The 27,242-nt window shown below is 44.9% G+C and overlaps 1 protein-coding gene and 1 pseudogene across 1 annotated transcript; one reads left to right on the forward strand and one right to left on the reverse strand.

Annotated features, from left to right (window-relative positions):
* Window positions 1-7,495: 7,495 nt before the first annotated feature.
* LOC124698020 (uncharacterized protein At5g01610-like) lies at window positions 7,496-8,481 on the reverse strand. The gene is made up of 2 exons (XM_047230545.1): window positions 8,201-8,481; window positions 7,496-7,937 (listed from the first exon to the last, which is right to left on the reverse strand). Exons 1-2 carry the CDS (start codon window positions 8,285-8,287, stop codon window positions 7,512-7,514), a joined length of 513 nt encoding a protein of 170 aa, XP_047086501.1. The 5' UTR covers window positions 8,288-8,481; the 3' UTR covers window positions 7,496-7,511.
* A 4,827-nt stretch (window positions 8,482-13,308) lies between these two features.
* Window positions 13,309-23,325, forward strand: LOC124695368 (annotated as a pseudogene).
* Window positions 23,326-27,242: the final 3,917 nt, after the last annotated feature.

Raw genomic sequence — 27,242 nt, forward strand, 5'->3', positions numbered from 1 at the left:
AGTTATCCAAATAACATCTCAGCAGCATATTTCGTTAAAATTCGAAAACACTATACTACCAGCTAACATAAAACTACCTGGGAACTCAAAACTGCGACACCAATGCATTTTTCAGAAATTACTAACATCACTCAGAGATAGCAACAAATCAGCACCTAGACGATGTACTCTAGGATTTTGAGTACAACTCCTGTCATAATGCAGCAAAGAATTCTTCATTCTAATTCATTGGATGATTCGGCGTTAGGAGACAATTCAGCAGCACGAGCTAAGTTTCTGGGTAAATGACAATATTCGGTATGCAGTTACAAAATCAACAAAAGGGCCCGGATGACAAGATGAGGCTGCCATCGCAGTTCAATGGTACTAAACTCGGCTACGCCTGGAGCGCCGGTCCTGCTGCTCCGTCCTCAGTCATCATCGGCCCAGCGTCTCTCTCTCGAAGAAGCAGCAGCAGCGTTGCCGTGCAAACCAGTACCGCTCCCAGGCTAGCACGCGCCTCCAGTCCAATTCACCTCTCCCCGTTGACCCACCTTACCGTCTCCTGGTGGCCATGTGGCAACGAGCTCGTAGGAGGTGGCGGGCGGTCTCGCAGAGTGGAATCAAAAGAGGGTAACGCCGCGGTACTTTGGAGAGAGCCTCACCACGAACGCCTCAACGTTTGCGGCACCCAGGCCAACCACGGACTCCTGGCGTTCTTCGCCTTGAAGCCCGAGGCTTCCCGACGCCCGAGGCCTCTAAATCAGGCCCGACATCTCCGTGTTGATCGGTGCCATGTCAGAAACCGGATAACTGGATAAGACATGTTAATAAGTAACTTTTGTAGGGGGCAAATTGTAAAACTGCCACAAAATTACAGAAGGGATCGCGACGTACCACGGTCGCTTAGAAGTTTTATTAGTACACATACATATTATGTTGAATTTTCATTAGTGGTAGTTCTCATATGTGTCATGTTGTTGTTGCAAGATGGTCATGGTTGTTTACCCATGATCATTTTGAGGGGGTGTGTTGGACCATGAGTGTGTTTAGTAGTAGCGTTGTAGTAATATTGTATCCAGTGTGAGGCCCATAGAGGCCCATGTCTAGTAGTATTGTAACCCTAACTCAGATGATATAAATACAACAACAAAACAAATCCTTTATTCCCAAACAAGTTGGGGTAGGCTATACAAGTCCACAATTGACACGATTACAATTTTTCACTATTTGGCCGTAGGCTACTGCTCTAATTACCTCATGTTTGATATCTTTCTGCGATCTTGTATTACATGTTTATGCACGTCATAATGCTTCTACTACTATTTGGTGTCAATTTAGTTATAGCAAAGTCGTGACTCGTAACTGTTTTATTGTTATTACACTTGCAACAGGCACATCTTACACTCAGAAACGTAGAGTGAAGCTCGTCTATAATCATGTAAGTACCTACTGTCGTTTGTATATTGCTTAATGCAAACTTCTATATCTTGGACCCTGTTTCTGTTTACAATTGGCCTCTCCTTCATGCAGAGGAGAAACAGTGAGGCACCAGGTTCTTCTGTCCAAGTACCTGATGAGGTCCGTGTGACTCAAAAAAAAGCTCACGTAGGTTCCCTGTTTTTTTGGAATGTTAGTTTACCTCCTGTGCTTAGTTCAATTGCATCATTTTCTGTATGTTGCACTACCTAAGTTGCCTAATGAAATCTAATAAAATATAAACAATGACCATATGGAATATTGCACACTGCCTTTGACCCATCTGGCATCCGGCGTGCCTCGGTATAAGTTACATGATTTGGCTATGTTAATACAAGTCCGGAAATTCTATTATGTTAATTTTTTTGCCTGTTGCTTCATTGAGTTTGCATGTTGTTCCATGGCTAGTGCATGAAGCTTGATAGAAATGATCCTAGCTGAAATGATGCACTTTGTGTTTTTCTATTGCTTTATTCCTAACCTAGCTTCCTATTCTACTTGAAACATGATTGCTTTATTTCTAACCTAGCTTCCTATTCTACTTGAAACATGATGAGCAGAATAGTTATATTTCTTATTTCAATGTCTAGCTTTGTTTTTCTGAGTCCCATTGACATGATGTGGTATTTCCATATTCAAATGATCTGGTTGTTTATATAATACGCTCCATGTTCAATTGCTTCATTTATTTTCTAGTAATCTATTATATATGATACACATGGTGCTACTGGTTGTTTGCCCTTTTTGTTTGAGTTTGATCATGAATTCAAGATTAAGCAATGTCTCGTTATGCTTAATTTAAATGTTATGGCACTTCATACAAGCCATACAATTAATTGTGGCATTGACCTTCTACGATGTCTAAGGCACTATCTGAGTCATGCTTAAATCAATCATACATTATTTTCCTAATTTTATTCAATCCAACATGCACATCTTTTGACTGTATTTGGCTATTTGCTAGATTTCTTCTGTGCAGTGACCTAGCTTCGTTATTGGTCACATGATGTCTAGTTGCTTGGTTCATTGTATACATCATCGCCATGCTCTAGTTTGGTTTGTTCTAAGAGGCATGTGGCTTAACTGGTTTCTTTGTTATATCTGCCCATGGTTCTTTCAAAATTATGTCAACAGTGCTATTTGTTTGCCTTGTATTGTATTGTATTTTAACTTGTTTTGTCTTAGTTTGAGCCTGCAAACAAAGTTGTAATGTCAGTAGGGACAAACCATTTATCAAATGTTGCGGTCATTTCACAGAGCAGCAGTGACAGTGGCACATGCTCTCATTGGTCCACTGGGTCCAGTACACCAACCATTCCAGAAAAAATAGATGTATGAGGCTCTACTTTTGATTGCCTTCTTTGTTCTATCAGGCCAATGAGCTCTTGAAATTGGAGATCTTTTATCGTATCATATGATGTTGTAACTTGTTTTATCTAAATTTCAGGCTTCAAATAAAGCTACAAAGCCAGAAGCAAGGGCCCCTGCCTCAAGTATTGATGTTTCACAAAGCAGTAGTGAGAGTGCATATTGCTCGCATAGGCCCATGGTTTCTATTGGTCAACTTAATCCGGCACAAAGAGATTTGGGGGATGCACTCCAAGAGGCAGTTGATATATTTGGGTGGGAAAACAAAGATGCTGATGAAATAATAGTCATCACACGCCAAGAGATACGTGTATTGAAAAATAGGCAAACTTTGACAGAAAATGTTCTAAAGAATCTCCTATGCATTTTTCATGGTAAGCCAGTTGTGACATGTCTGGGAATTGAAGGTGTCTAAATAAACTTTGATTATTTTGTTCAGTCAAGTGGGCTACTGATGCCAATGCTATAATTAACTACTGCTCAAAATTTCGTTCAAAATTTCATGGTCTGTACTAATTGCAAATTTTGTTGTTGTACTAAAATTAGATATGTTCCATGTGGCTGCTGTATTTTTGTGTGAAATAATATCCTGACGTGTACTTCAATTAAACCCTAAATCGGGCTCAAATGGACCGCATGCTGAAAATTTGAATCTTAGCGCACGTGTGAGCTATTTTCGGCTCGTAATGCAATAAAGATCATTACTTTGAAGGCCTACGAACATGGTAGCCTATTAATAATTAGGCCTGCTAGCAAGATAGATTGTCCTTATTATACTCAGGCATGCCAACTTGTAGGATTAAAAGTAGTTCATACACATTAAATCTACCATCTGCATTTTTCTCTGTAATAACTTTTCTTTTTACACAACTCAAAACTTGTCAGGCTAATATGAAATTCGAGATGGCAAAACCCGGGAAAGATAAAGATATCACCAAAAACACTTTCCTGCGAAATGTTGGGTTTTGAAGCCCAAGTCCAAGTCTTTCTTTGCTCAAGTTTTGGAGGAACAACTCCATGCAGAACGAGTTGCAACAGCTATGCTAAGAACAAAAGTTGACATGTTGAGATCGAGATCAGAAGCATGTGATGCCCTACTGCACGAGACCAATCAAGTTCCTTATAATCTCCCAAAGACTAAGAAACTTGCCATAGATCATTGGAGATGAACACTAGCATAGTGAGTACATTGGTCTTGTGAAATATTTCCTTAGATTAAGGCACCGTTCCTATTTTTGTTGGTGGATCCATTTATCTGCGGTTGGGATCAACTTGGTAGTTGTTCCCGTGGATGTTTTATTAATTAACTGCCTAGCGTTTTCAACCAGTTCGAACTTAAATGGTATCATAGCCAAGGTCTCAAGTTTGAGTTGTCGAACATGTGGTCTAATTTAATCTAAAACTGTTGGTGCCCCCTTAGCCCTTGTAAAGATTCATGTGCCTACCTTCGAGTTTCGGGTGTTGAATTTCTCTTCTGTCAAACACGAGGATGAGTGTTAATATGCGTATAACTGGATTGCATAGCCCCTTTCATATAAGCTTGCAACTTTCTTATTAATTGTGTTGTGCCTTTGGGACTTAGCCGACCTGCACTTCTGACTTTTGGTTTAATATAGTTCCTTATTGGAATGTGGATTTTTGACTCAGCCTTGTTGACTTAGTGTTTGGAAAAAATAAAAAAGGTTCCATTCCATTTCAGCAAAGTGGTCGTGAATATAAAATAGTCTGGTTTAACTTCTAGATCAAAATCAGAGCATATCTGATGTCTTGGATCTCAAATGGACGGTAGACAGGTAGGCAAAGTCACCCAAGCTTATTCTATGGATTTGATGGTACCTTTTTTCTATGTAGCCAAGGTAGGAATGACCTAGATGCAACTATAATTATGTATGGTTCCCGGTGCTAACTGTTCGGTCCTTGCAGAAAAGCATAATTATTAATTAGCCTATGGCGAAGAACTATGTTCATTTGAGGTTAAGATCATGCTATCCAATTTTCGTTGGGAATATTGTATGCACTTACTAATTTGCATAAAAAAATCATATTCACTATGTCCCACTACGTGAAGGGATGTAAACGAGTTGAGTTCGCATGACTCAACACAACTCGTCTTAGAATTTGGGCTAGCTCTGACTAAGTCGAGCGAAAGATTGAGCCTCATGTTGGCTCACACTCAGCGTACTGATGTTGAGCTAGTTTTAATCTAAAATGGACAAGAAAGTTTTCCATATTTCATCAAAATCTCAACTGAGCGGCAAAACCTCCGGCCAAACCCTAACAAATGGGAGTTTTTATTAATAAATGATGCTTTTGTACCGAAAAGGTTTTACAGTAGCATTAGGCCTGACCACTGCATAACTAGGATGCACACATCTGCTCAAATCCAAACGTATCAATCGTAAAAGGCATAAAACAAGTAAATTTGCTTTGAAACTCTAAAGGTATATACCCAAAATTTTAGGTACACATTTTTGAACTAGAGAGCATGCGAACCGAATTTGGTTGTGATTATGACTTGATGTGACTCTAGGCCCTGGATTCCCGAACAGAGGCACTGTAGCTAGACTCAAAATCAAATATCAATTGAGTAGCAACCATCCAACCAATTAAATCTAAAAAAAATCAGAATCTTATTTGAATTGTAGTTCAGAGAACATGGGAGTAACTGATTTTGTTTCTAACGATGATGGCTTGATGTGACCGCTGGCCTTAACTATCGGAGCAGAGGAACTAGTACTTAGTAGGGTCTACCATCTTTATATTATTATTATATTATATTTCTTGGACCATAGCCATATTTGAAATGAAATCTCAGTTGGGCGGCAAAATCTCCCACCAATCCTGAAATATTTCAAACACATTTTTAAATGGGATTAAGAAGATAGATGATGATCATGGTAGCAACCGATATTCAACGTGATGATTATTTGATTTTGTACTCGGCCTTGAACAGAGGTACTAGTACGGTGTCACAATTTTTTATCATTATACTTGGACCGTAGCCAAATTCAAAATCTCATAACGGCAAAACTTCCCGTCCACAAAATACGAATATTTCACACACTTCCAAATTCTCATTCTACCCCTGTAGAGATGATAGCAAAGTCGGTTGGTGGGGGGTCTGCCCGTCATTTTTTCGATCACCACCTCCCTAGCCTCGGAAACCCTCCCAAAAAAATTCAGTTCCCTCAGACCACCCACCGGAACTTCCCAAGTCCCTCTCTCTCCCACCTCCACGACCACCGCACCGGAACTTCCCCGCCGGACTTCCCTGGCCTACCCGAGGCCGCGTGATCCTCCTCATTCGTCTATCTGTCGGAGCCACTTCATCGACGCCGTCATCAACCGGACCGGATCATCCCCGCCGAACCTCGAAACCATATACTCATCCAACAGTCTACCGCAGTCGCTTCAGCTGCGGTATCGTCCACTCCACCGGAGCCGCTTCGCCGGATCCGTCGTCCACCGCATCGGATCTAGCTCACCGACACCGCTGTGCATGAACCGGATCTGCTTCACCGGCGCCGTGCATGATCTAAATTCTTCTACTGTCGCTTTTCTATTGCTTGTCTGCAAGTTCTTGTTTAATCTTGGGGGAACCTGTTTGTGCTAACGACGCGTCGTTACGTTTTTTGTAGATGAGATGAGTAACCATGAAGTGTAATGACCGTCTCTCCAACCCCAAGTAGCACATGTAGTGTACTTCATCACCGGATCTATCAACCCCAGAAAGATCTGCAGTGACTCCCACAAAGTGATTCTCCTAATGTAAGTCCATTGTTTTAGCGCTATGTTCTGGGTTCAGATGCTTGTTTGTCTGAAGCTCTTTAACTTCATTCCTAGCTATGACAGTAACACCCTGCTATTTTCTAGTTCATTGATAACTTTGAGCGATTGAAAATTTTGGTTTGCATTCCCTGCTCTGTAGATGTTGCCATCATATAACTTCTATCTTGCTCAGTCGTTGTTACAAAAATTATAGCCTGCGACTAGTTTGTTCATGCCAATCTTGTTCTAACTGAACATGTTGGTTTGCATTCCCTGTACTACAGGTGATGCCATTGTTATTTCTATCTACTTCATCGTAAGCTAACAAAGTAACTGACTACTATTAGTTCCTGCATGCTATCGCTCTGCTATCCTGCAGTACAAATTTATTTAAACTCGTCACACTAGCTACTTCGATAATAATTTTGTGTGCCATCGGGTTCTCCAAAAGCTGTAACATTAACTCGCTTCTCTTACTTTGCATGGCAATCACACATGGAATGCTGAATATATTGGTTTGCATTCCCTCTCCAGCTCTTCTACAAGTTTACAGGTGATCTCACTATATTATGTATCTGGTCCATCCTTAGTTCCAGCATTAACTATCCTCTACGTATTGCTTATTACAAATTTATGTCCCGAAACATACTGATATTCATTCCCTTCACTACACGGTCATAGTTAGCACAGCCGCATAACCGAAAGAAAACAAAAATCAGCACACTACAATTCGAACTTGTATGCATCGTCGTCGAACTTACAACACATAACATATGTTACATCACTATGTAAGCTTGTCAAAGTTGCAAAAAAGAATTTAGAATTCCCCTGTTACAAAAGAACAGGTAGAACAAGCACGCGATTGTTCTGCAAACATCGTCCTAACAACAAACGTGCGACGGTGCAAGCTAGCGCGACTAGAACTTGTCGACGGTGATGGCGCCCCTGACGACCTCGTAGGCCTCGCGGCTGCGCGACTTATTGATGCCCACGGCGAAGTAGACCTTGGCGGCGTCAGCCTTGACGGCGGTGACCCTGGCCCAGACGAGCACCTTGGCCTTGAGGCCCTCCACCGCCGCCAGGCTGCCCTTGTCCAGCGTGCCGGCCACCATGGTGTCGAAGCGCAGCTCGGAGCCGTCCCTGTAGCCGACCTCGCAGACGGCCGGGATGTGCACCGTCAGGCGCCGCGTCTCCGGGTCGAACTCGTAGTTGGTCGCCTCCCGCGGGAACAGCCCTACCGGCAGGTCGTGCTCCTTGAGCAGCTCCGCCAGCGGCTTCTGCATCTTGCCTTTCATCTTGTTCACCAGCCATTTCGCCCCGTCCCCGACGCTGGTCGAGAGCGACTGCACAATCGGATCGATCGGTCAAAGAAATTTTCATCATCAGCCCAAGCAGTTCATCCGATATTTAGTCTTAGTTAACATTTAACAGAGTTGAGTTTCTGAATATCACAGGGAACATGAACGGTGGCATAAACATGCTAGCAACGCCTTGGACGATAAATACCAGTTCTATGACCAAACGAAAACTGACAGAAACACGCTGCTAACAAAGAACAGAACAGAGCAAAACAGAGCAGGGATAGGATTCTGTCCCGTGCACGGACCTCGAGGTCGTTGCCGGCCGACGACATCTCCTTGTTGGCCTTCTGCCCCAACCAGTAGGAGCCCATCTTGTTCATGATCTCATCCATCGTGTCTATCCTAGTCAAAGGAAGAAAGCAGGTCGGTCTGTGTGTCTCGCTACTCTGCTCCTTCCGATGGCGATCTTCTTTAGATAGGAGATACGATGGAGAAGACCGCAGTTGTGGGGAGCCTCGCCGTTGGCCGTGACCGGATCAAATGAAGAAGAGGGGGAAAGGAAGTGGCCAGCCATTACCGAGTGAAAGAGACGGGTCTCGTAAGGTTCCGCGTGTTTGACTATCGCCGGCGGTTGATGGCATGCGTGACTTGGGAGGTTGGGTGGGTCACCTCGCCGTCGAGAAACCTCCCGGAACGCGCTAAGGAATCGGGGAGTGCTTTTACGGCATACCAGTTCGATTACATTTCCGTAGCGTGCGGCAAAGTGCAATCTTCGTGAGGGTTAGAGCATCCCAGCAGTGTTCGGCGCTAACAGACTGTTTGGGGAAGGTCGATGTGGGCATTCCCAAACGGGCTTTTAAATAAACACGCGATTTAAGTTAAAGCAACTAAAATCTGACATCAGTTTAAATTTTTATTCAAATTTTGTTATATATTACAAGTTTAAATGAAAAATAACTAAATATAAACTAAGAACCATCTTACTAGCCATCGATCAGTGGGTGCGACGGCCCAACTTCGTCGTCTTTCTTCGCCCACGTATTGCTCGTTCCCCACATATAGCCAACTCATATTTCAGCGGCTTCCTCCAACGGCAATTGATCACCGGAGCAATGGTGATGGCTGCGTTAGAGAGATGGGGATGGATGGAGGAGAGGCCAACGAGGCGACTTGGTCTTCTCTGTTGGCCGTGAGCTGGACGTTGGCGAGGCCTGGGGTGTCGTCTGCCCTCGGTTCCCTTTTAGCAATACTCGTTGTCCATCGGAAAGTATGCAAGTAGCCGACACCGATTAACTCCTATGTTCACTATTCCCTTGAAAAATTGCAAAAATACCCACAATTGAAATCAATGTAACGTATGTAACCCTAGACCATTTTCATCGTGCAACGTAAGCTGAACCCACCATTCAATTTCATGATTAAATGACCATCGGAGAAAATCAGTATTTTTGTTACACGTTAGCACTGTAGTGATGTTTTTTTAACTGTTACAAATAGTGGTGATTTTTAAAAACCTACCATAAATTTGATGCCTTTTTATAATTTTGTTATTTATATCAGAACGATGGAACACATCAGAATGATCCACTCTAGAGTGCGTGTTATTGGAACAAATTTTTATTGCTCATACCCAACAAACTGTTCTAAATCATTAAAAACAGATCAATGGGTACACCAGTAAATAACTTGCAAAGAGAAGAATGTTTATTGATGAGTGCATTTTATATAGATACCCTCGCGTACCATTACGATTTTGGCATTTTAGTGCACTCCCGTGCACCTTTTTGCTTGTTTCAGCAGGATCTCAAAATATTTAGGCAATGATGGAATATCTTGTATTTAACGTGATAAAAATCATCTAAACACTTAACCACGCACCTGGGCCAAAGGAGGACGAAGGAGAAGTTTCAGTGAGTTTAGCTGGCATCGGTACGGGGGACCCTATCCGTATGGTTCGCCCGTATGACACACATAAGAACCGCCTCGTCAAATACTTTCACATCGCGCAAACAGATTTGAGATCCGATACCCCAGCTGCCAGAAACTCCAGAACACCATCCCAGAGGAGATCTCAAAGAGGAACGAGAGAAACATCACCCAAGTTGCTACCCGGACCGATAGGAGGACAAGACATCATCCCCTTCATCATCAAACGCTGCACCAACACCATCTCCATCCCTTTCATTCCATCCAGTTGTAATCATCATTGACATTGTGGATTTGTACTTGAATTTGCATCATCATCCTTATTACATTCGCAGGATTATGATGATGTTCTTGATTGCTTCCATGTGTGAGTAGTTTACCTTGTTCTTGGGGAGATGGAGAAACCCTAGCAATATTTCGATATGAATAAAGATGATTTATGACTTTGTGATATGATTGTGTGTTAGTTTTCTCGTGTAATATTATATGAAGTCGACCATGTATAATTGCCTTTGGATACGAGAGGAAACTAACTTTGGAAGTATGGTAATGCATACGGCGGGAAGTGACATAACATGATCGGTGCACTACTGCATCGAAGAAGAGGATAAGAAAGGACTCACTACGCTTTCACAAATAACCATGTGGAATCCCTTAATTGTGATGGATCAATAGGTGATTGATGCATGTAAAATGCATACACGAACTTTGTCCTTTATCATATTGAATTACCACATATTTGCAACATATATGATGATAATACCATGTTTTACATTGATTTATGGGGATTTACCAATGATCCCTTTTATTTGGTTTATAACTCTATAGAAAAGGAAAACCCGGTTTTGTGTATTTTTCACTTTCAGAGACCTATACGGAGTCAAATTAATCTGGGATTTTTGGAGCATCACTTTTTCATCGGGGGAAGCACCCTGGGCCCTGGAACCACACCTGGAGAGGCCTGATGCCTGAAAGACCTCAGGTGGCGCGCCACATGTGCTCTTTCGGTCGTTGATCGTCAAAACCGCGTGATCTTTTCGCCCACCAGCGTATTTTAACCTAAAAATCACTATATATATGGCCCCCGAAGAGTTCTCGGGAGGGGAGCGCCGCACAAACACGGAAACACGAAAACGGAGGCTGCAACAGAGAAGATTGGAGGGGGAAACTTCGCCGGGATCACCACCGGAGGGATCTCCACCTTCTCCAATGCCTTCACCATCATCACCATGATCAACGGAGAGTAGTCCATCTTTGGACTACGGGTTTGTGGCAGTAGCTTGATCTATTTCCCTCATGTTCTTCATAGTTTTTAGTGCCATATGAGCTGTCTCACATGATTATGGCCATATTTGAAATACCTATGTGGTGGATGCTTATTCTATAATATTGTGCTATGAGATCTGATCGTATTATGTGTAAGATCTATTGATAGATCCATATTATGTACCCCGTTCTTTAAATCACATTTGCTCATATGGGTCTAAGCCAGTCAATATTACGCTAGGAAAACACTCTTACCTAATCAACCCCCGCATCTCGTAGGCGCGCATGAGCAAGGCATCAGTGTAGTATGTAGCAGGACGGGCATGGGCATGACCCGGGCACGTAAAACGACTGGTAGCACATGTATCGCATCACATCCTTTTGAGATGTAGAATTGCGACATTCACTCATACATTTATTTACGTTCTTACAAATATTAATATTCTTATCTGCATATTTGCACATTTTAGGCGTAACCATTTAATCTAGGATGCTTGTGAGATCTTACCATCTATCTCTATCACTTTATTTTAGTAAATTCTATACATGTACATAAGCATGTTTATATGTTTGAGGCCCTAGCGTAGAAACCTGCATCCACCTCTGATGTCTAACACAATTATTGCTTCCATTTTTCGGAATATTTCTTCCATTTTTGTTGTATGGATAATGAATCAACATAGGGCCGACGAAGATGTGGTTGGGATATACTCCCTCCGTTCTTTTTTAATTAACTCAGATTTAGTACAATTTTATACTAAATTTGAGTTAATTAAAAGAGAACGGAGGGAGTATAAGAGTAGATGAGCAAATCTTTACCGTTGGATGCAAATCTAATGGTAGTAGAAACGTGATGACTTCGAGTGGGAGCAAACTTTTCTAACTATAGACATAAGGACGGCCCATCTTTCTCCCTTTGCAAACACAGCACCACCAAATTAAGCTTTTAATAGTGAGGTAATTATACCGTCGCACGTATTAACGAGTCAAGTATCTGCGAAATCTTCACAAAACAAATGTCATTAACTATCCAGGATGATAAGGTGCATGCCTACGTAAAAACTAGAAACTTTCCATGAGGAGAAGTGATGGAAAACAGATTTGCTTCCATATCACACGGATCCGAAGCAGACAGCCCAGCCATGCATAGCAGAAAATCTTAAGGACTGGGCTAATCAGGCAATCGGAGATGTTTTATCGAGAGAAAAATTAGGGGATAAGCAGTACTAGCGACCGCGTCCGACTGCTTAGATTGATCCCACGACCCCGCCTGCAGTCTCCGCTCGTCTCCTCTCCACGATCAGCGAATAGAGATGTTAGGTCGCCAGAGGCTGGCGCCACGCCCATGCCCAGCTAGCTAGGTCCAGCCGACGGCAGTTCGCCAGCGACCAGCCGGCCATGCCGCCACACTCGTCCAGTCGTCCTCGTCCATATGAGCATGAGCGAATCATCGATCGCCGCTTCAGATGATCCAATCTGTCTGGATGTTGGTCACGCCGTCACGCGGCACACCGGGCCAAGAACCTAGACGCCAGTTCTCCCTTTGCTGCTTGGGCCGATACGCCGCAAAGCGCAAACAAGCCAGTTCGTCCATCGCCGGCCGGGATCCCACGAGGCCACGGTAATCCACGTCGGTACGCCCCATGCATCCAGACTCAGCAGGCACTGTACTAATCTATGAACTATTGATTCATATCATTGCTAAGTTTTGCTAAACTTGTTTTTTTTTCTTTTTTGCGGGGTATTGCTAAACATGTTGTACATGCTATACATTGTCCTATATGCATTTTTGCTCAAACTGTTTAGTTATGAAGAGAAACTTATACATTACCCATGAACCTGCATCAAGGAATTGTAATTTATACAACTTTCCAACTTAATTCATGATTGCTTATTATTTATTGCTTTTATATCATATTAGATGCAAATTTTATAATTGTTTGTTGAATTGGTAAAAAGCTTCTATTGAAATGGCCATTAAATTTTTTGTGCGGCATGCCCATTGATAAAATCTTAGGTCCGCCACTGATCCGAAAGATTGAACCTCCATGATTTTTTGCTCCTCACTTCGATCCTTTCATCGTACTAGCAGCTACCACGGACGCAACATGCTTGAAAATTTCAGATTGGTCGTCTGCCGCAACAGCATAGTACTAACATCACCAGAGATAATCATCTCCTTCTTCTTCAGGGACTCCGGCTGGTGTGGCAAAAGGAGGCCATGTTTCACGAGATAGGGGTGGCCGTGGTCTCTGTCGTGTGCTTGCTCCTGGCCATGGCGGCTGTGGCGTGCTTCTTCATGGCGCGGGCGTTGTGGCGGTCGGGGTCGCGGGAGGCGGTGCTCCAGGGTGACATCATGAGGCAGAAGGAAGTGCTCCAGCAGGCAGAGCGCAAGAGCATGAATAAGAGCAACGCATTCGCGTCCGCTAGCCACGACATCCGTTCCTCGCTCGCTGCTGTCGCCGGACTCATCAATGTCTCCCGGACAGAGGCGCGGGCAAACCCCAACCTCACCTACTACCTCGACCAGATGGAGATTGGCACCAAGAAACTCTTTGGTCAGTTTCATACATCCATATATCTCCCTACATACCATGCATGTCATGTATGCTTGCCACTTTTTTTGGAAGATATGATCCGTTCATGGTAATTTAGCTAATTAATGTAATCACATCACTACAAATTTGCACGTCATATATAAAGTGAGGTTGTACAAATAATGAGTTCACAATTTTTATTTGTAAAGTGTGCAATAGTTCAGTTGAACCTTTTTCCAGTAGAAAAAAAGTAGTCCACAGTTTCTACAGTGTGCAGTTCTATTTTTTGACGAGTTAACATTCATTTAGTTCCCAAGAAAGAATATATATAATGTTTTGAGTAGTTCACAATTTCACATAGATGGCCGCACTCATGTTAGCCACACCATGTGTTTAGTCTTTGTCTATTAAAGAGCTAGGCTAATATTTTATCAAATATTCAAATGTACGATTCATCCTGGTTGTGTACGTTTTCGGATGTAGGAGCACATTGAGAGGCTCCATCTTGGTTATGTGCGTACTTGGATGTGTAACAAGTTTCTTTGTTCAACACATGTTGATTCAGCTCATATATGTAACACGTGTGTTGCAGATATACTTAACACCATACTAGACATGGGCAAGATGGAGTCCAGGAAGATGCAATTGGAGGAGGTGCAGTTCAGCATGGCCGACGTCCTTGAAGAATCCATGGATATGGCGAACGTCGTCGGTATTTATAGAGGCGTTGAGGTGGTTTGGGACCCCTATGACTTCTCTGTTCTTCGATGCGATGCGGTCATCGGTGACCGCAAGCGCTTCAAATAGATCCTTGACAACCTTCTTGGAAATGCCATCAAGTTCACGCACGACGGCCATGTCGTGCTCCGTGTGTGGGCCAACCGCCCTATCGTAAGGACTTCCATGATCAGCACCCCATCTAGGTTCGCCCCCCGCTGGCGTGCGAGCGTGTTCTGTCGAAGGCTGCTAGGAATGAGGGAAGAAGGTGCCGAGCACAATGCTAACCGATCACTTATTCAGAATGATCCTAACGCTATTGAATTTTACTTTGATGTAGTAGATACAGGTGTTGGGATTCCAAAGGAGAAAAGGAAATCTATATTTGAAAACTACGTACAGGTAAAGGAAGGGCATGGTGGCACCGGCCTAGGCCTAGGCATTGTGCAATCCTTTGTAAGTGGCTTACGTCCTTATATTATTTATTCATGTTCAACTACCACAATTAGAACGGTGATTGTAGCCAATGCTCTATTTTATTAAAAGGAGTTTCATGGGAAATTTGGATTGTAATACATAGAAAATTTTCTATGTTTGCTGATTGATCGTAGGACCTAATAACATAAGGATTTTTTTTTAAGGATTCATTTGCGCTATATTGATGATAAATTTTATATCCACTCAACCCTCTTGGAAATAATCCTTTTATTTCTTTAGAATACCCTTTGTTTTTTATTATGATGTAATCAAAGAAATAAATATCCCATAGGATTCAAATGGGCATGAAATTGCAATATTGCGTCTTAGAGTTCTGAAAATCCTTTGCTTTTATTGTAATCCAATCAAACAGTTGTATGACCGGATGCATAAATTATAGACTAGTAAAATTTATACTCTTTTTTCCTTTTGCAACTTTAGTAAAAATAACGGTGTATTTTTTTGCTTTGTGAATTAGGATGGCTACATATTGATCCAAAAGCTATTTTTTCACTAGGTTTAAAACTAGAGACAACACTTATGTTGCTTTTGTTAATAACACAAGGTATTGTGTATTAGTGTACCTTTTGGTTCGCAGGCTATGTATAACTTTGCAGGCTATGTATAACTTTGCAGGATGTGATGTTTTTTTTACTTTGTATTTCTTACAATGTTGTTACTTATTTGTTGTTCTTGTTTTGATAAGGTACGTTTGATGGGTGGTGAAATAAGCATCAAGGACAAAGAGCCTGGAGAAGCGGGAACGTGCTTCGGATTCAACGTCTTCCTCAAGATCAGCGATGCTGAAGAGGACATCGAGCAGGGGAGGGCGGCGCCGTCCTTGTTCAGGGAGCATGGCTGCTTCAAGGGTGGGCAATGCGTCCTCCTAGTCCACGGGGACAAGACCCGGCGGGTCCTCCAGACATGGATGGAGAACCTCGGGATGAATGTCTGGCCCGTCCCGCGCGCCGAGCTCCTCGCCCCGACAATGGAGAAGGCGCGCGCCGCCGTGGGCGCCTCGCCGTCCAGGCCAGCGTCGATCTCTTCGCCACAGGGCGGCGGTGATGACTTGGACGGTGTAGCTGACTGATGTCTACGCACGTTTCTATTCTTGTAGACAGTGTTGGGCCTCCAAGTGCAGTGGTTTGTAGAACAACAACAAGTTTCCCTTAAGTGGATCACCCAAGGTTTATCAAACTCGGGGAGGTAGAGGTTAAAGATATTCCTCTCAAGCAACCCTGCAATTACGATACAAGAAGTCTCTTGTGTCCCCAACACACCCAATACACTTGTCAGGTGTATAGGTGCACTAGTTCGGCGAAGAGATAGTGAAATACAAGTAATATGGATGATTATGAGTAGTAATTGCAATCTGAAATAAAAATGGCAGCAAGCAAACATGTAGCAGACTGGTTGTAAACGGTGCATCAATGCTTGGAAACAAGGTCTAGGGATCATACTTTCACTAGTGGACACTCTCAATAATGATACCATAATTGAATACATAGATATTATCATTTCACTATGCTACTCTGAACCACTCTCCGGTTTGCTAATAAACACAAATTCACTGTGTAGGGCTACATAAGCATTCCTTAAAGTTCGCATTCCCAATTATGGACACCCCACGCTGTCACTCTGAGCATACAAAGATGGTACTAACTAGTCGCCACAATTCATAAATATTTATGTAAATTAAGCTTAAGAAACAAACACGGTGTGCACACTCGTCACCTTCACACCGCGGGACAAGGTGTTCCCGAAGTTCACATAATAAAACCACTTGAGTAGCACAATAGTTGAAGAATAACATCTACTTATTAAACTAGATTACAAAGCTCATGATCACATAAAAATCATACATGGAGAGATAGATAGACCATGTAGCTACCGGTAAAGCCCTCAACCTCGGGGGAGAACTACTCACTCCTCATCATGGGAGTCAGCAATGCGATGAAGATGGCGATGGAGTCGATGGAGATGGCTCCGGGTGCAATTCCCTGTCCCGGCAGGGTGCCGGAACAGAGACTTCTGTCCCCCGAATCTTGTCTGCGACGGCGGCGGAGCTACAGAACTTTACGTGGATGGAGGCTGGTTTTTTAGGGTTCACGCGTCGGGAAGCTTCTTATAGGCGTGATACGTCACAAACGTATCTATAACTTTTGATGCTCCATGCTTGTTTTACACTAATTTATATATGTTTTGCTCATGCTTCGTTGCACTTTTATACATTTTCCGGCACTAACCTATTAACAAGATGCCACAGTGCCAGTTCCCTTTTTTTTTGTTTTGTATTTCAGAAAAGTTGTATAGGGAATATTCTCAGAATTGGACGAAATAAAAGCCGAAGTCAATATTTTTCCGTAACGAAGACAGAGTCCAGAGGAGGTTGAAGAAAGGCAGCAGGGCGGCCAGACCAGCCCTAGGCGTGGCCTGGACCTGGCCCGCTCCTAGGGGTGGTGTGGGCCCCCTGCCCTCCACCGACATCGCCAATCGTCCTATTTATTCATGATCTCGAGAAAACCTTGAATACTCGAGCCTCCATCGACGAAAAGTTCCGTCGCGGCCGCCATTGCAGACCCTAGCTCGGGAGGGTTCTGAAGCTCTTCCCGGCACCCTACCGGAGGGGGAAATCATCACCGGAGGCATCTACATCGCCATGCCCGCCTCCGAAGTGATGCGTGAGTAGTTCATCCCTGGACTATGGGTCCATAGCAATAACTAGATGGTTGTCTTCTCCAATTTGTGCCTCATGTTTAGATCTTGTGACCTGCCCTACATGATCAAGATCATCCTTATGTAATGCTACATGTTGTGTTTGCTGGGATCCGATTAATATTGTCTAATATGTTGAGATCTATTATATATTCTTGTCACATGTTATTTGTGATCTTGCATGCTCTTTGTTGCTAGTAGATACTCTGGCCAACTAGATACTTGTGGCTCCAAGAGGGGGTATTTATGCTTGATAGTAGGTTCATGCCTCTAGTTTTATGGAAGATTGACAATAACTTCTAAGATTGTAAATGTGTTGTTGCTACTAGAGAGAAAACAACAATGTTTTATCCAAGGGTAACTCTATTGTTTACTTTACACACATTGCTTAATGCGATAATCTGTTGCTTGCAACTTAATACTGGAAGGGGTTCGGACGATAACCGGAAGGTGGATTATTAGTCATAGACACAGTTGGATTACGGTCTATGTATTATGTTCTAATGCCTAGATGAATCTCATAGTAATCATCTTGTCATGTATGGTCGGTATTCTGTCAATTACCCAGCTGTAATTTGTTCACCTAGCATGTTATTTATCTTTATGGAGAGACACCTCTAGTGAACTGTGGACCCCGGTCCTTTCCTTTATATTGATAAATTCATCCACTGCAATTTTGTTCTGTTTGCTTACTGTAAGCTATGCTCTCTTTAATTACTGCAAACATCTCCTTCCACTCGATACGTTTAATCATTTGTGTTCAGCAAAACCGGTGAGATTGATAACCTCATTGTAAGTTGGGGCAAAGTATTTTGGTTGTGTTGTGTGCAGGTTCCACGTTGTTGTTGACGCTGGTAGTGCGTCCTGCCACTAGTTAGCTAGCAACACCTTCAGAAGTCACGCCTTACTCATATTGGTCGATTAAACCTAGGTTTCTTACTGACGTAAAACTTGCTGATGTGATCATCACGCCTTCCTCTCTGGGTTCCCCAACGTGATTGCCAACTTCCTTGGCAGCACCATCAAGGCGGAAGGGCGAGGCCGGTGGAGGCCAGGGGGCTCAGACCACCCCTAGGCGCGGCCAGGGCCCGGGCCACACCTAGGCCTGGTCTGGCCGCCCTATGGCGCCTCTTCGTCCCCCCCCTTTGAACTTCGTCTTTGTTACGGAAAAATAAGATCTTCGGCTTTCCTTTCGTCCAATTCTGAGAATATTTCCTGTACAACTTTTCTGAAATACAAAACAGCAGAAAACAGGGAACTGACATTGTGGCATCTTGTCAATAGGTTAGTGTCGGAAAATGTATAAAAGTGCAACGAAGTGTAAGAAAAGCATACATAAATTGGTAAAATAAGCATGGAGCATCAAAAATTATAGATACGTTTGCAACGTATCACTGTCCGGTGCTTCAGCTCCAAAGAGATGGTCACCCAGGTCCTGCGGAACAGCAGCGGCAACCACGAAGGGCACCTCCACCCATTCGGCCTGCTCATCATCATCGACATCTCCGATGGGAGGCTCAACGAGATACTCCAGGAGGCGCTGAGCCTCGTGAGGATCAAGCACCAAGTTCCGTGCATGGTGGCGTGCATTACTGACCTAAATGACCTCCTCCGAGGATCCGAGGAGGCTCAAGTAGGCGGCGAGCTGCGACATGGACCTGCGTAAGTCGATCCACAGCTCCCGGCTGCGCAAGCTCCTCCAGGTCATGAGAGAGCTCCAGGCCTCTCAATTTCCTCAACAGCATTCACATTATGTCGGGATCACCATCAAAGAGCTACCGGCGGTGGATTAGGCCACTGCCGCGTCGTCTGAAATCACATCTGCGGCGGCAGTGCCCAGGAGCCACCCAGGCTTGGAGACGACAAGCCTCTGGAGGCCACGCCGCGTCGTCTGAAACCACGTATACGGCTGAAGTGCCCCAGGAGCCTCCCAAGCTTAAAGATGACAACCCTCTGGAAGGGAAGCGCGTCCTGCTGGTGGAAGCCACGAGGGCGCTGCAGTTTATTCAGAAGAAAATGTTGAGCACTCTAGTTGCAACTGTTGTGGTAGCAGTGGATGGATCCGAGGTTGTGGCAACGTTCATCAATGCTCTTGAGATTGCAAGTGGTGGTGCTGCTTCAGAGGAATGGGTGGCCTTGCCCTACGACGTGATATTCATGGATTGCCAGGTACATTTTCCATTTGTCGATGCCAAGCAAGTCAATTCAATCAATCTTTTGTTTCTGATGACGGTTTTGACACTGCTCGATCTTCTATGTTTTTCATATGCCGGTGATGGACGGCTACGAAGAGACAAAGTGCATCCATGAGGAAGAAACCCGTTACGGGATCTGCACCCCAATCATCGCGTTGACTGTGCACTCTGAGGAAGAGGACCTGCAGAAGACCATCCAAGCAGGGATGGATCTCCACCTAACTAAGCCAATACAGAAGAAGAAAGTTGTGGAGGTTGTTCATCAAGTGTGGAAGGAAGATAAATGATGAATGATGATGTTCGTTTCTCTGGTGGCATCGAGGCGTGTGTGGTTTTCCAGTAATTAGGATGATGATTGTGGCATGTATTGAATTTCGCTATATATTATGAATAGTACATGTCTACTACTATATTGTGTACAATACATTTTTTTACTTTTGTGTAGGTGACATAACTGGATATTTAGTTCCAAATGTGATATACACATACCTATATATATTCCCTTTTTTGCGAGGGTCCTACATACACTAGCCATATAATTTACTAGACCATAAAAGCGCGCGTTGCCGCGCCTGCCCATGTTTAGAAAAATGATTGAAATATTTAATAAATTTTAAACTAAAATAAAATTAGCAAATTTCTGAACATGAGTGTCATGTGGGGCCAATCCTACAGCCATCGCAAGGGCAAGGGCCCTGCGACCCCTTACAGTCTTCCTAGTTTAAGTTAGTAGAGTTTGGGTATAATTGGAAAGGTTTAGTCTCGAAGAAGGTTACCCCGCCAATTACCTAAACTGGAGTTAGAGTTAGATGCAAATTCTGTAATTGGCTATTATATAAAGCCACCCCTATGCATTTTAATGGACAAGAAGAATTAATCCAATCTCTCACCTCTTGCTCCTGCGCCGAGGCGCCTATCCTCACTTCCTTCTCCAACCATAGGCCGACGGGATTATCGCCCTAAGCCACCCACCGATCACACCTACAACCTACGATCCAATCCTCCACCAACCCGTGACAACTTGGTATCAGATTCATCTTCGATCCCGGCGGCTGCCATGGCGCCTCTGCCGCCACCTCCGCAAATCCTAGCCGAGATCATCGACAAATAGCAGGAGGATCACCAATCTGTGCTCGCCACCCTCACCAGCCTCGCCGATGAAATCACCAAGCAAGGGTTGAACGTGCGGCGGACCGCGCCACCCTCAAGTCCATCGCCGAGATGCTCCCAAAAGCTTCGTGGCGATATCGCGGATACTGACTTCAGCATCAACGTGCCCACAATCTCGCTCTCCTTCGCCTTGAAGGGAAGGGCGCGCCCCAACTTGGTGGCCTAGGCCTCATGCAGGCGCCAACGTCTACGGCCAGGGTTGGTGAACCGCCTGCCATGGCGGACGCATCTGATCGCGCCCCCACCTCTACAAAATCGACTTTCCCCTCTTTGATGGGGCGAGCGACCCACGAGCATGGTTGATGTTCTGCAACCTCTTCTTCCTCGGTCAGCGAACGCAGGAATCCGATAAGACCTGGTTGGCTTCGTACCACCTCATCGATGTCGCCGCCTTATGGTACGGCCACCTCGAGGAACAACTGGGTCAGCGGCCATCTTGGGGCGAGTTTCAGACCCTAATCTCAAGCCACTTCTGACCACCGACGCGCGCCAACCCCTTCGGTCAGCTGATCTCGACACGCCGTACTGGCACTGTCGCGGATTACTCCAATCGCTTCCTCGAAAATCTCTCACGGATCCAGCCAATCGCCGACGCCGAGGAGCGGGATATATTCACCAATAATTTGGGGGAGCCCATGAAGATGCAGGTGGAGATGTTGAAACCTGCTACGCTTGACGCCGCGATGGACTTAGACATATCCTTCGAGCACATGAACATTGTTACTGGAGCCGCCACAACTGCTGCTCGGCCAATCCGCCCGTCCAGGACCGCAGCCAGCCCCACTCCGGCAGCCCAGGAATCAGTCGGGTCAGCACCAGCACTCATTTTCAAAAAGCTCACCCCTGCTGAGATGGACGACCGCCGTGCCAAGGGCCTGTGCTTCAATTGAGACGAGAAGTTTGTGCGGGGACATCGCTGCAAACGGTTGTTCTACATACAGTCCGCTGATGACGAGGAGGAGGCCTTAGCGGATGCACACGAGGAGGCCAAAATTTCACTTCTCGCTGTCATCGGCATTCCCACCGGCCGATACCATGCAGGTTGCTATACGTATCGGGGATCGTGACCTGGTTGCCCTCGCTGGATTTTGGTAGTACGCATAACTTCATCCACGAGGAATTGGCCACCGTCGTGGGGTTGCCCTTCTCCTCTGATCGCCGCCTTGGAGTCACAGTGGCTAATGGGGACCAGGTTACTTGCCGTGGACTACTCAAGCAGGCAGAGATCACAATTGACACAGAGAGTTTTTTAGTCGAGTTGCACGCCATTCCATTGGGCGGGTTTGACGTTGTGCTTGGTACCCGTTTTCTCAAGACGCTCAGACCCATTGTGTGGGATTTCACCACTCAGTGGATGTCGTTTTGGCACACGGACCATCGGGTGGAGTGGACAGGTCTTGGTTCTTCAGGCCGGCCTGCACACATACATGTCTGCGAGGGCAGAGCTCTTCTCGACAACCTCCTGGTCGTGTTCTCGGACGTCTTCACCCATCCCAGGGTCTACCGCCACCACGCACCCATGACCATCATATTCACCTCATTCTCGGGACGCAGCCCGTCGCCACCCGGCCCTACCGCTACCCGGCTATTCAGAAGGATGAACTGGAACGCCAATGTGCAGAGATGCTTGCTCGGGGCCTTATCCGCCACAGCTCATCGGTGTTCTCATCACATGTGCTCCTGGTCCGCAAGCATGATGGTACATGGCGTTTTTGTATCGATTTTCATGGTCTCAACATGGTCACCATCAAGGACAAGTTCCCTATTCCAGTTGTGGATGAGCTGCTAGACGAGCTGAAAGGCGCCCGATTTTTCACGAAGCTGGACCTTCGATCAGGCTACCATCAAGTTCGAATGGCCCCGGAAGACATCCACAAAACGGTGTTCCGCACTCATGAGGGCCATTTCGAGTTTGTGCTGATGGAATTTGGGTTAACCAATGCGCACGCGACCTTCCAAGCACCGATGAACGATGTACTTGGACCTTTCCTTCGTCGATTTAATCTGGTTTTCTTTGACGACATTGTGATATACAGCTCCTCGTGGTCGGACCACCTTCATCATGTCAAGCTCGTCTTGGAGGCTATGCGCACACATCAGTTGTATCTCAAGCGCTCCAAGTGCTCTTTTGGGGAGGAATCTATGGTCTATCTGGGACACGTCATCTCTGCGGAAGGAGTGGCCATGGACAACGATAAGGTCCTCGCCGTGGTCGACTGGCCGGTACCCCGTACAGTTCGAGTTGTGAGGGGATTTTTGTGTTTGGTGGGATACTACCGCAAGTTCATTAAGGTGTTCGACACCATTGCGGCACCCCTCACCGCACTACTGAAGAAGGATGGATTTCTCTGGACTGACCAGGCGGCGACCGCATTTGATGCCCTTAAGGTTGCACTCACTCATCGCATCGGTTCTTCGGTTGCCTGATTTTACAGCTCCGTTCATTGTGGAATGTGATGCTTCCGGATCTGGTTTTGGTGCCGTGATGCATCGAGGAGAAGGGCCAATTGCCTACTTTAGCAAACCCATCGCTCCACGACATGTTTCTCTAGCTATATATGAGAGGAAACTCATAGGGCTTGTTCAAGCCGTGCGGCATTGGCGCCCTTATCTCTGGGGTCATGCTTTCATTGTCAAAACTGATCATTACAGCCTCAAATTTTTGCTGGACCAGTGCCTGGCCACAATTCTGCAGCATCATTGGGTTGGCAAGCTTTTGGGCTTTGACTTTACAGTGGAGTATAAACCAGGACGACTAAACATTGTCGCCGACGCTCTTTCTCGCCGTGAGGTTTCTACCGGCCATACCTGCGCTATCATCGGGGCTTCTTTTGATCTATTTGAGGCTCTCCGTCAGGCCGCGCACACAGACCTACCATTGGTCGCCTTTCGGGAACAGCTTGAGTCGGGCGAGTTGGGACAGCCTTGGGCATTGGTCGACGACATTGTTAGGTTCCAGCAACGGGCTTATGTGCCTCCCTCGTCGCCGCTTGTCGGGGAGGTCTTCGCGGCAGCTCACGATGATGGTCATGAAGGTATCCAGAAGTCTTTGCATCGCCTACGCTGGGATTTTTATTTGCCACAAGCATGGTCCGCCCTACAGCAGTATATTCGTGCTTGTACAGTTTGCCTAGGCAATAAGACAGAGCAACTTCATCCCGCTGGACTGTTACAGCCATTGACAGTACAATCTCGTGTTTGGGAAGACATCTCCATGGATTTTATTGAGGCATTACCTAAGGTGGGCGGTAGGAGTGTCATCCTTACAGTGGTGGATCGTTTCTCCAAGTATGCCCATTTTATTCCTTTGGCACATCCATATACTGCTGAGACGGTTGCTAAGGAGTTTTTCTCCCATATTGTTCGTCTTCACAGTTTTCCTATGTCCATTGTTTCGGACAGAGATGTGGTATTAATTTCGGGATTTCGGAAAGCTTTATTTGCGGCTGCGGGTACACGCTTAGACATGAGTTCCGCATTCCATCCACAGTCGGACAGCCAGTCTGAGGCAGTGAATAAGGTCATCACTATGTACTTTAGATGCATTATCGGGGATAGGCCTCGACAGTGGCTTCAATGGTTACCATGGGCTGAGTACTGCTACAACACTTCCTATCACTCGGCGCTGAAGGACACACCTTTTAGGATTGTGTATGGTTGTGACCCTCCGTCTCTTCGTGATTATACTCCAGGCGAGATTCGTAATCAGGCAGTGGAGCGACAAATTCTGGACCGCGACCAGTTCTTGTTGGATGTCCGTGACCGTCTCCTTCAATCAGCTTGATACGTCTCCGACGTATCGATAATTTCTTATGTTCTATGCCATATTATTGATGATACCTACATGTTTTATGCACACTTTATGTCATATTCGTGCATTTTCCGGAACTAACCTATTAACAAGATGCTTGAAGTGCCGCTTCGTCGTTTTCTGCTGTTTTTGGTTTCAGAAATCCTAGTAAAGAAATATTCTTGGAATTGGACGAAATCAACGCCCAGGGTCCTATTTTGCCACGAAGCTTCCAGAGGACCGAAGAGCATACGAAGTGGGGCCACGAGGTGGCGACACCACATGGCGGCGCGGCCAAGGGGGGGCCCGCGCCGCCCTGTGGTGTGGGCCCCTCGACAGCCCCCGACTCTGCCCTTCCGCCTACTTAAAGCCTCCGTCGCGAAAACCCTGAGGCGAAAAACCACGATACGGAAAACCTTCCAGAGACGCCGCCGCCGATCCCATCTCGGGGGATTCTGGAGATCTCCTCCGGCGCCCTGCCGGAGAGGGGATTCATCTCCCGGAGGACTTTACACCGCCATGGTCGCCTCCGGAGTGATGAGTGAGTAGTTCACCCCTGGACTATGGGTCCATAGCGGTAGCTAGATGGTTGTCTTCTCCTCATTGTGCTTCATTGTTGGATCTTGTGAGCTGCCTAACATGATCAAGATCATCTATCTGTAATACTGTATGTTGTGTTTGTCGGGATCCGATGGATAGAGAATACCATGTTATGTTAATTATCAAGTTATTACATATGTGTTGTTTATGATCTTGCATGCTCTCCGTTACTAGTAGAGGCTCTGGCCAAGTTTTTACTTTTAACTCCAAGAGGGAGTATTTATGCTCGATAGTGGGTTCATGCTCGCATTGACACCTGGGACGAGTGACGAGAAAGTTCTAAGGTTGTGTTGTCTCGTTGCCACTAGGGATAAAACATTGGCGCTATGTCCGAGGATGTAGTTGTTGATTACATTACGCACCATACTTAATGCAATTGTCCGTTGCTTTGCAACTTAATACTTGGAAGGGTTCGGATGATAACCTGAAGGTGGACTTTTTAGGCATAGATGCGATTGGATGGCGGTCTATGTACTTTGTCGTAATGCCCAATTAAATCTCACTATACTTATCATGACATGTATGTGCATTGTTATGCCCTCTCTATTTGTCAATTGCCCGACCGTAATTTGTTCACCCAACATGCTTTTATCTTATGGGAGAGACACCTCTAGTGAACTGTGGACCCCGGTCCATTCTTTAATACTGAAATACAAATCTGCTGCAATACTTGTTTTACTGTTTTCTCTGCAAACAATCATCTTCCACACAATACGGTTAATCCTTTGTTACAGCAAGCCGGTGAGATTGACAACCTCACTGTTTCGTTGGGGCAAAGTACTTTGGTTGTGTTGTGCAGGTTCCACGTTGGCGCCGGAATCCCCGGTGTTGCGCCGCACTACATCCCGCCGCCATCAACCTTCAACGTGCTTCTTGGCTCCTCCTGGTTCGATAAACCTTGGTTTCTTTCGAGGGAAAACTTGCTGCTGTGCGCATCATACCTTCCTCTTGGGGTTGCCCAACGAACGTGTGAAATACACGCCATCAAGCATATTTTACGGCGCCGTTGCCGGGGAGATCAAGACACGCTACAAGGGGAGTCTCCACTTCTCAATCTCTTTACTTTGTTTTTGTCTTGCTTTATTTTATTTACTACTTTGTTTGGTGCATTATATCAAAACACAAAAAAAATAGTTGCTAGCTTTACTTTATTTACTGTCTTGTTTGCTATATTAAAAACACAAAAAAATTAGTTTACTTGCATTTACTTTATCTAGTTTGCTTTATTTACTACTGCTAAAATGGCCAACCCTGAAAATACTAAGTTGTGTGACTTCACTAGCACAAATAATAATGATTTCTTATGCACACCTATTGCTCCACCTGCTACTACAGCAGAATTCTTTGAAATTAAACCTGCTTTACTTGAATCTTGTTATGCGAGAGCAATTTTCCGGTGTTAGTTACGATGATGCTGTCTGCCCATCTCAATAATTTTTTTGAACTATGTGAAATGCAAAAGTATAAAGATGTAGATGGTGACATTATAAAATTAAAATTGTTTCCTTTCTCATTAAGAGGAAGAGCTAAAGATTGGTTGCTATCACTGCCTAAGAATAGTATTGATTCCTGGACTAAATGCAAGGATGCTTTTATTGGTAGATATTATCCCCCTGCTAAAATTATATCTTTGAGGAGTAGCATAATGAATTTTAAACAATTGGATAATGAACATGTTGCTCAAGCTTGGGAAAGAATGAAATCTTTGGTTAAAAATTGCCCAACCCATGGACTGACTACTTGGATGATCATCCAAACCTTCTATGCAGGACTAATTTTTTCTTCGCGGAATTTATTGGATTCAGCTGCTGGAGGTACCTTTATGTCCATCACTCTTGGTGAAGCAACAAAGCTTCTTGATAATATGATGGTTAATTACTCTGAATGGCACACGGAAAGAGCTCCACAAGGTAAGAAGGTAAATTCTGTTGAAGAATCCTCTTCCTTGAATGAT

The sequence above is a fragment of the Lolium rigidum genome, chromosome 3, assembly GCF_022539505.1.
Source record: "Lolium rigidum isolate FL_2022 chromosome 3, APGP_CSIRO_Lrig_0.1, whole genome shotgun sequence".
NCBI lineage: Eukaryota > Viridiplantae > Streptophyta > Magnoliopsida > Poales > Poaceae > Lolium > Lolium rigidum.

Bases quoted from the DNA above. Each gene is read 5' to 3' on its own strand.
- LOC124698020 (XM_047230545.1), bottom strand. From the start codon at position 8,287: ATGGATGAGATCATGAACAAGATGGGCTCCTACTGGTTGGGGCAGAAG. The intron at 7,938-8,200 runs GTCCGTGCACGG...CCGATTGTGCAG, and splicing joins CGGCCGGCAACGACCTCGAG to TCGCTCTCGACCAGCGTCGG.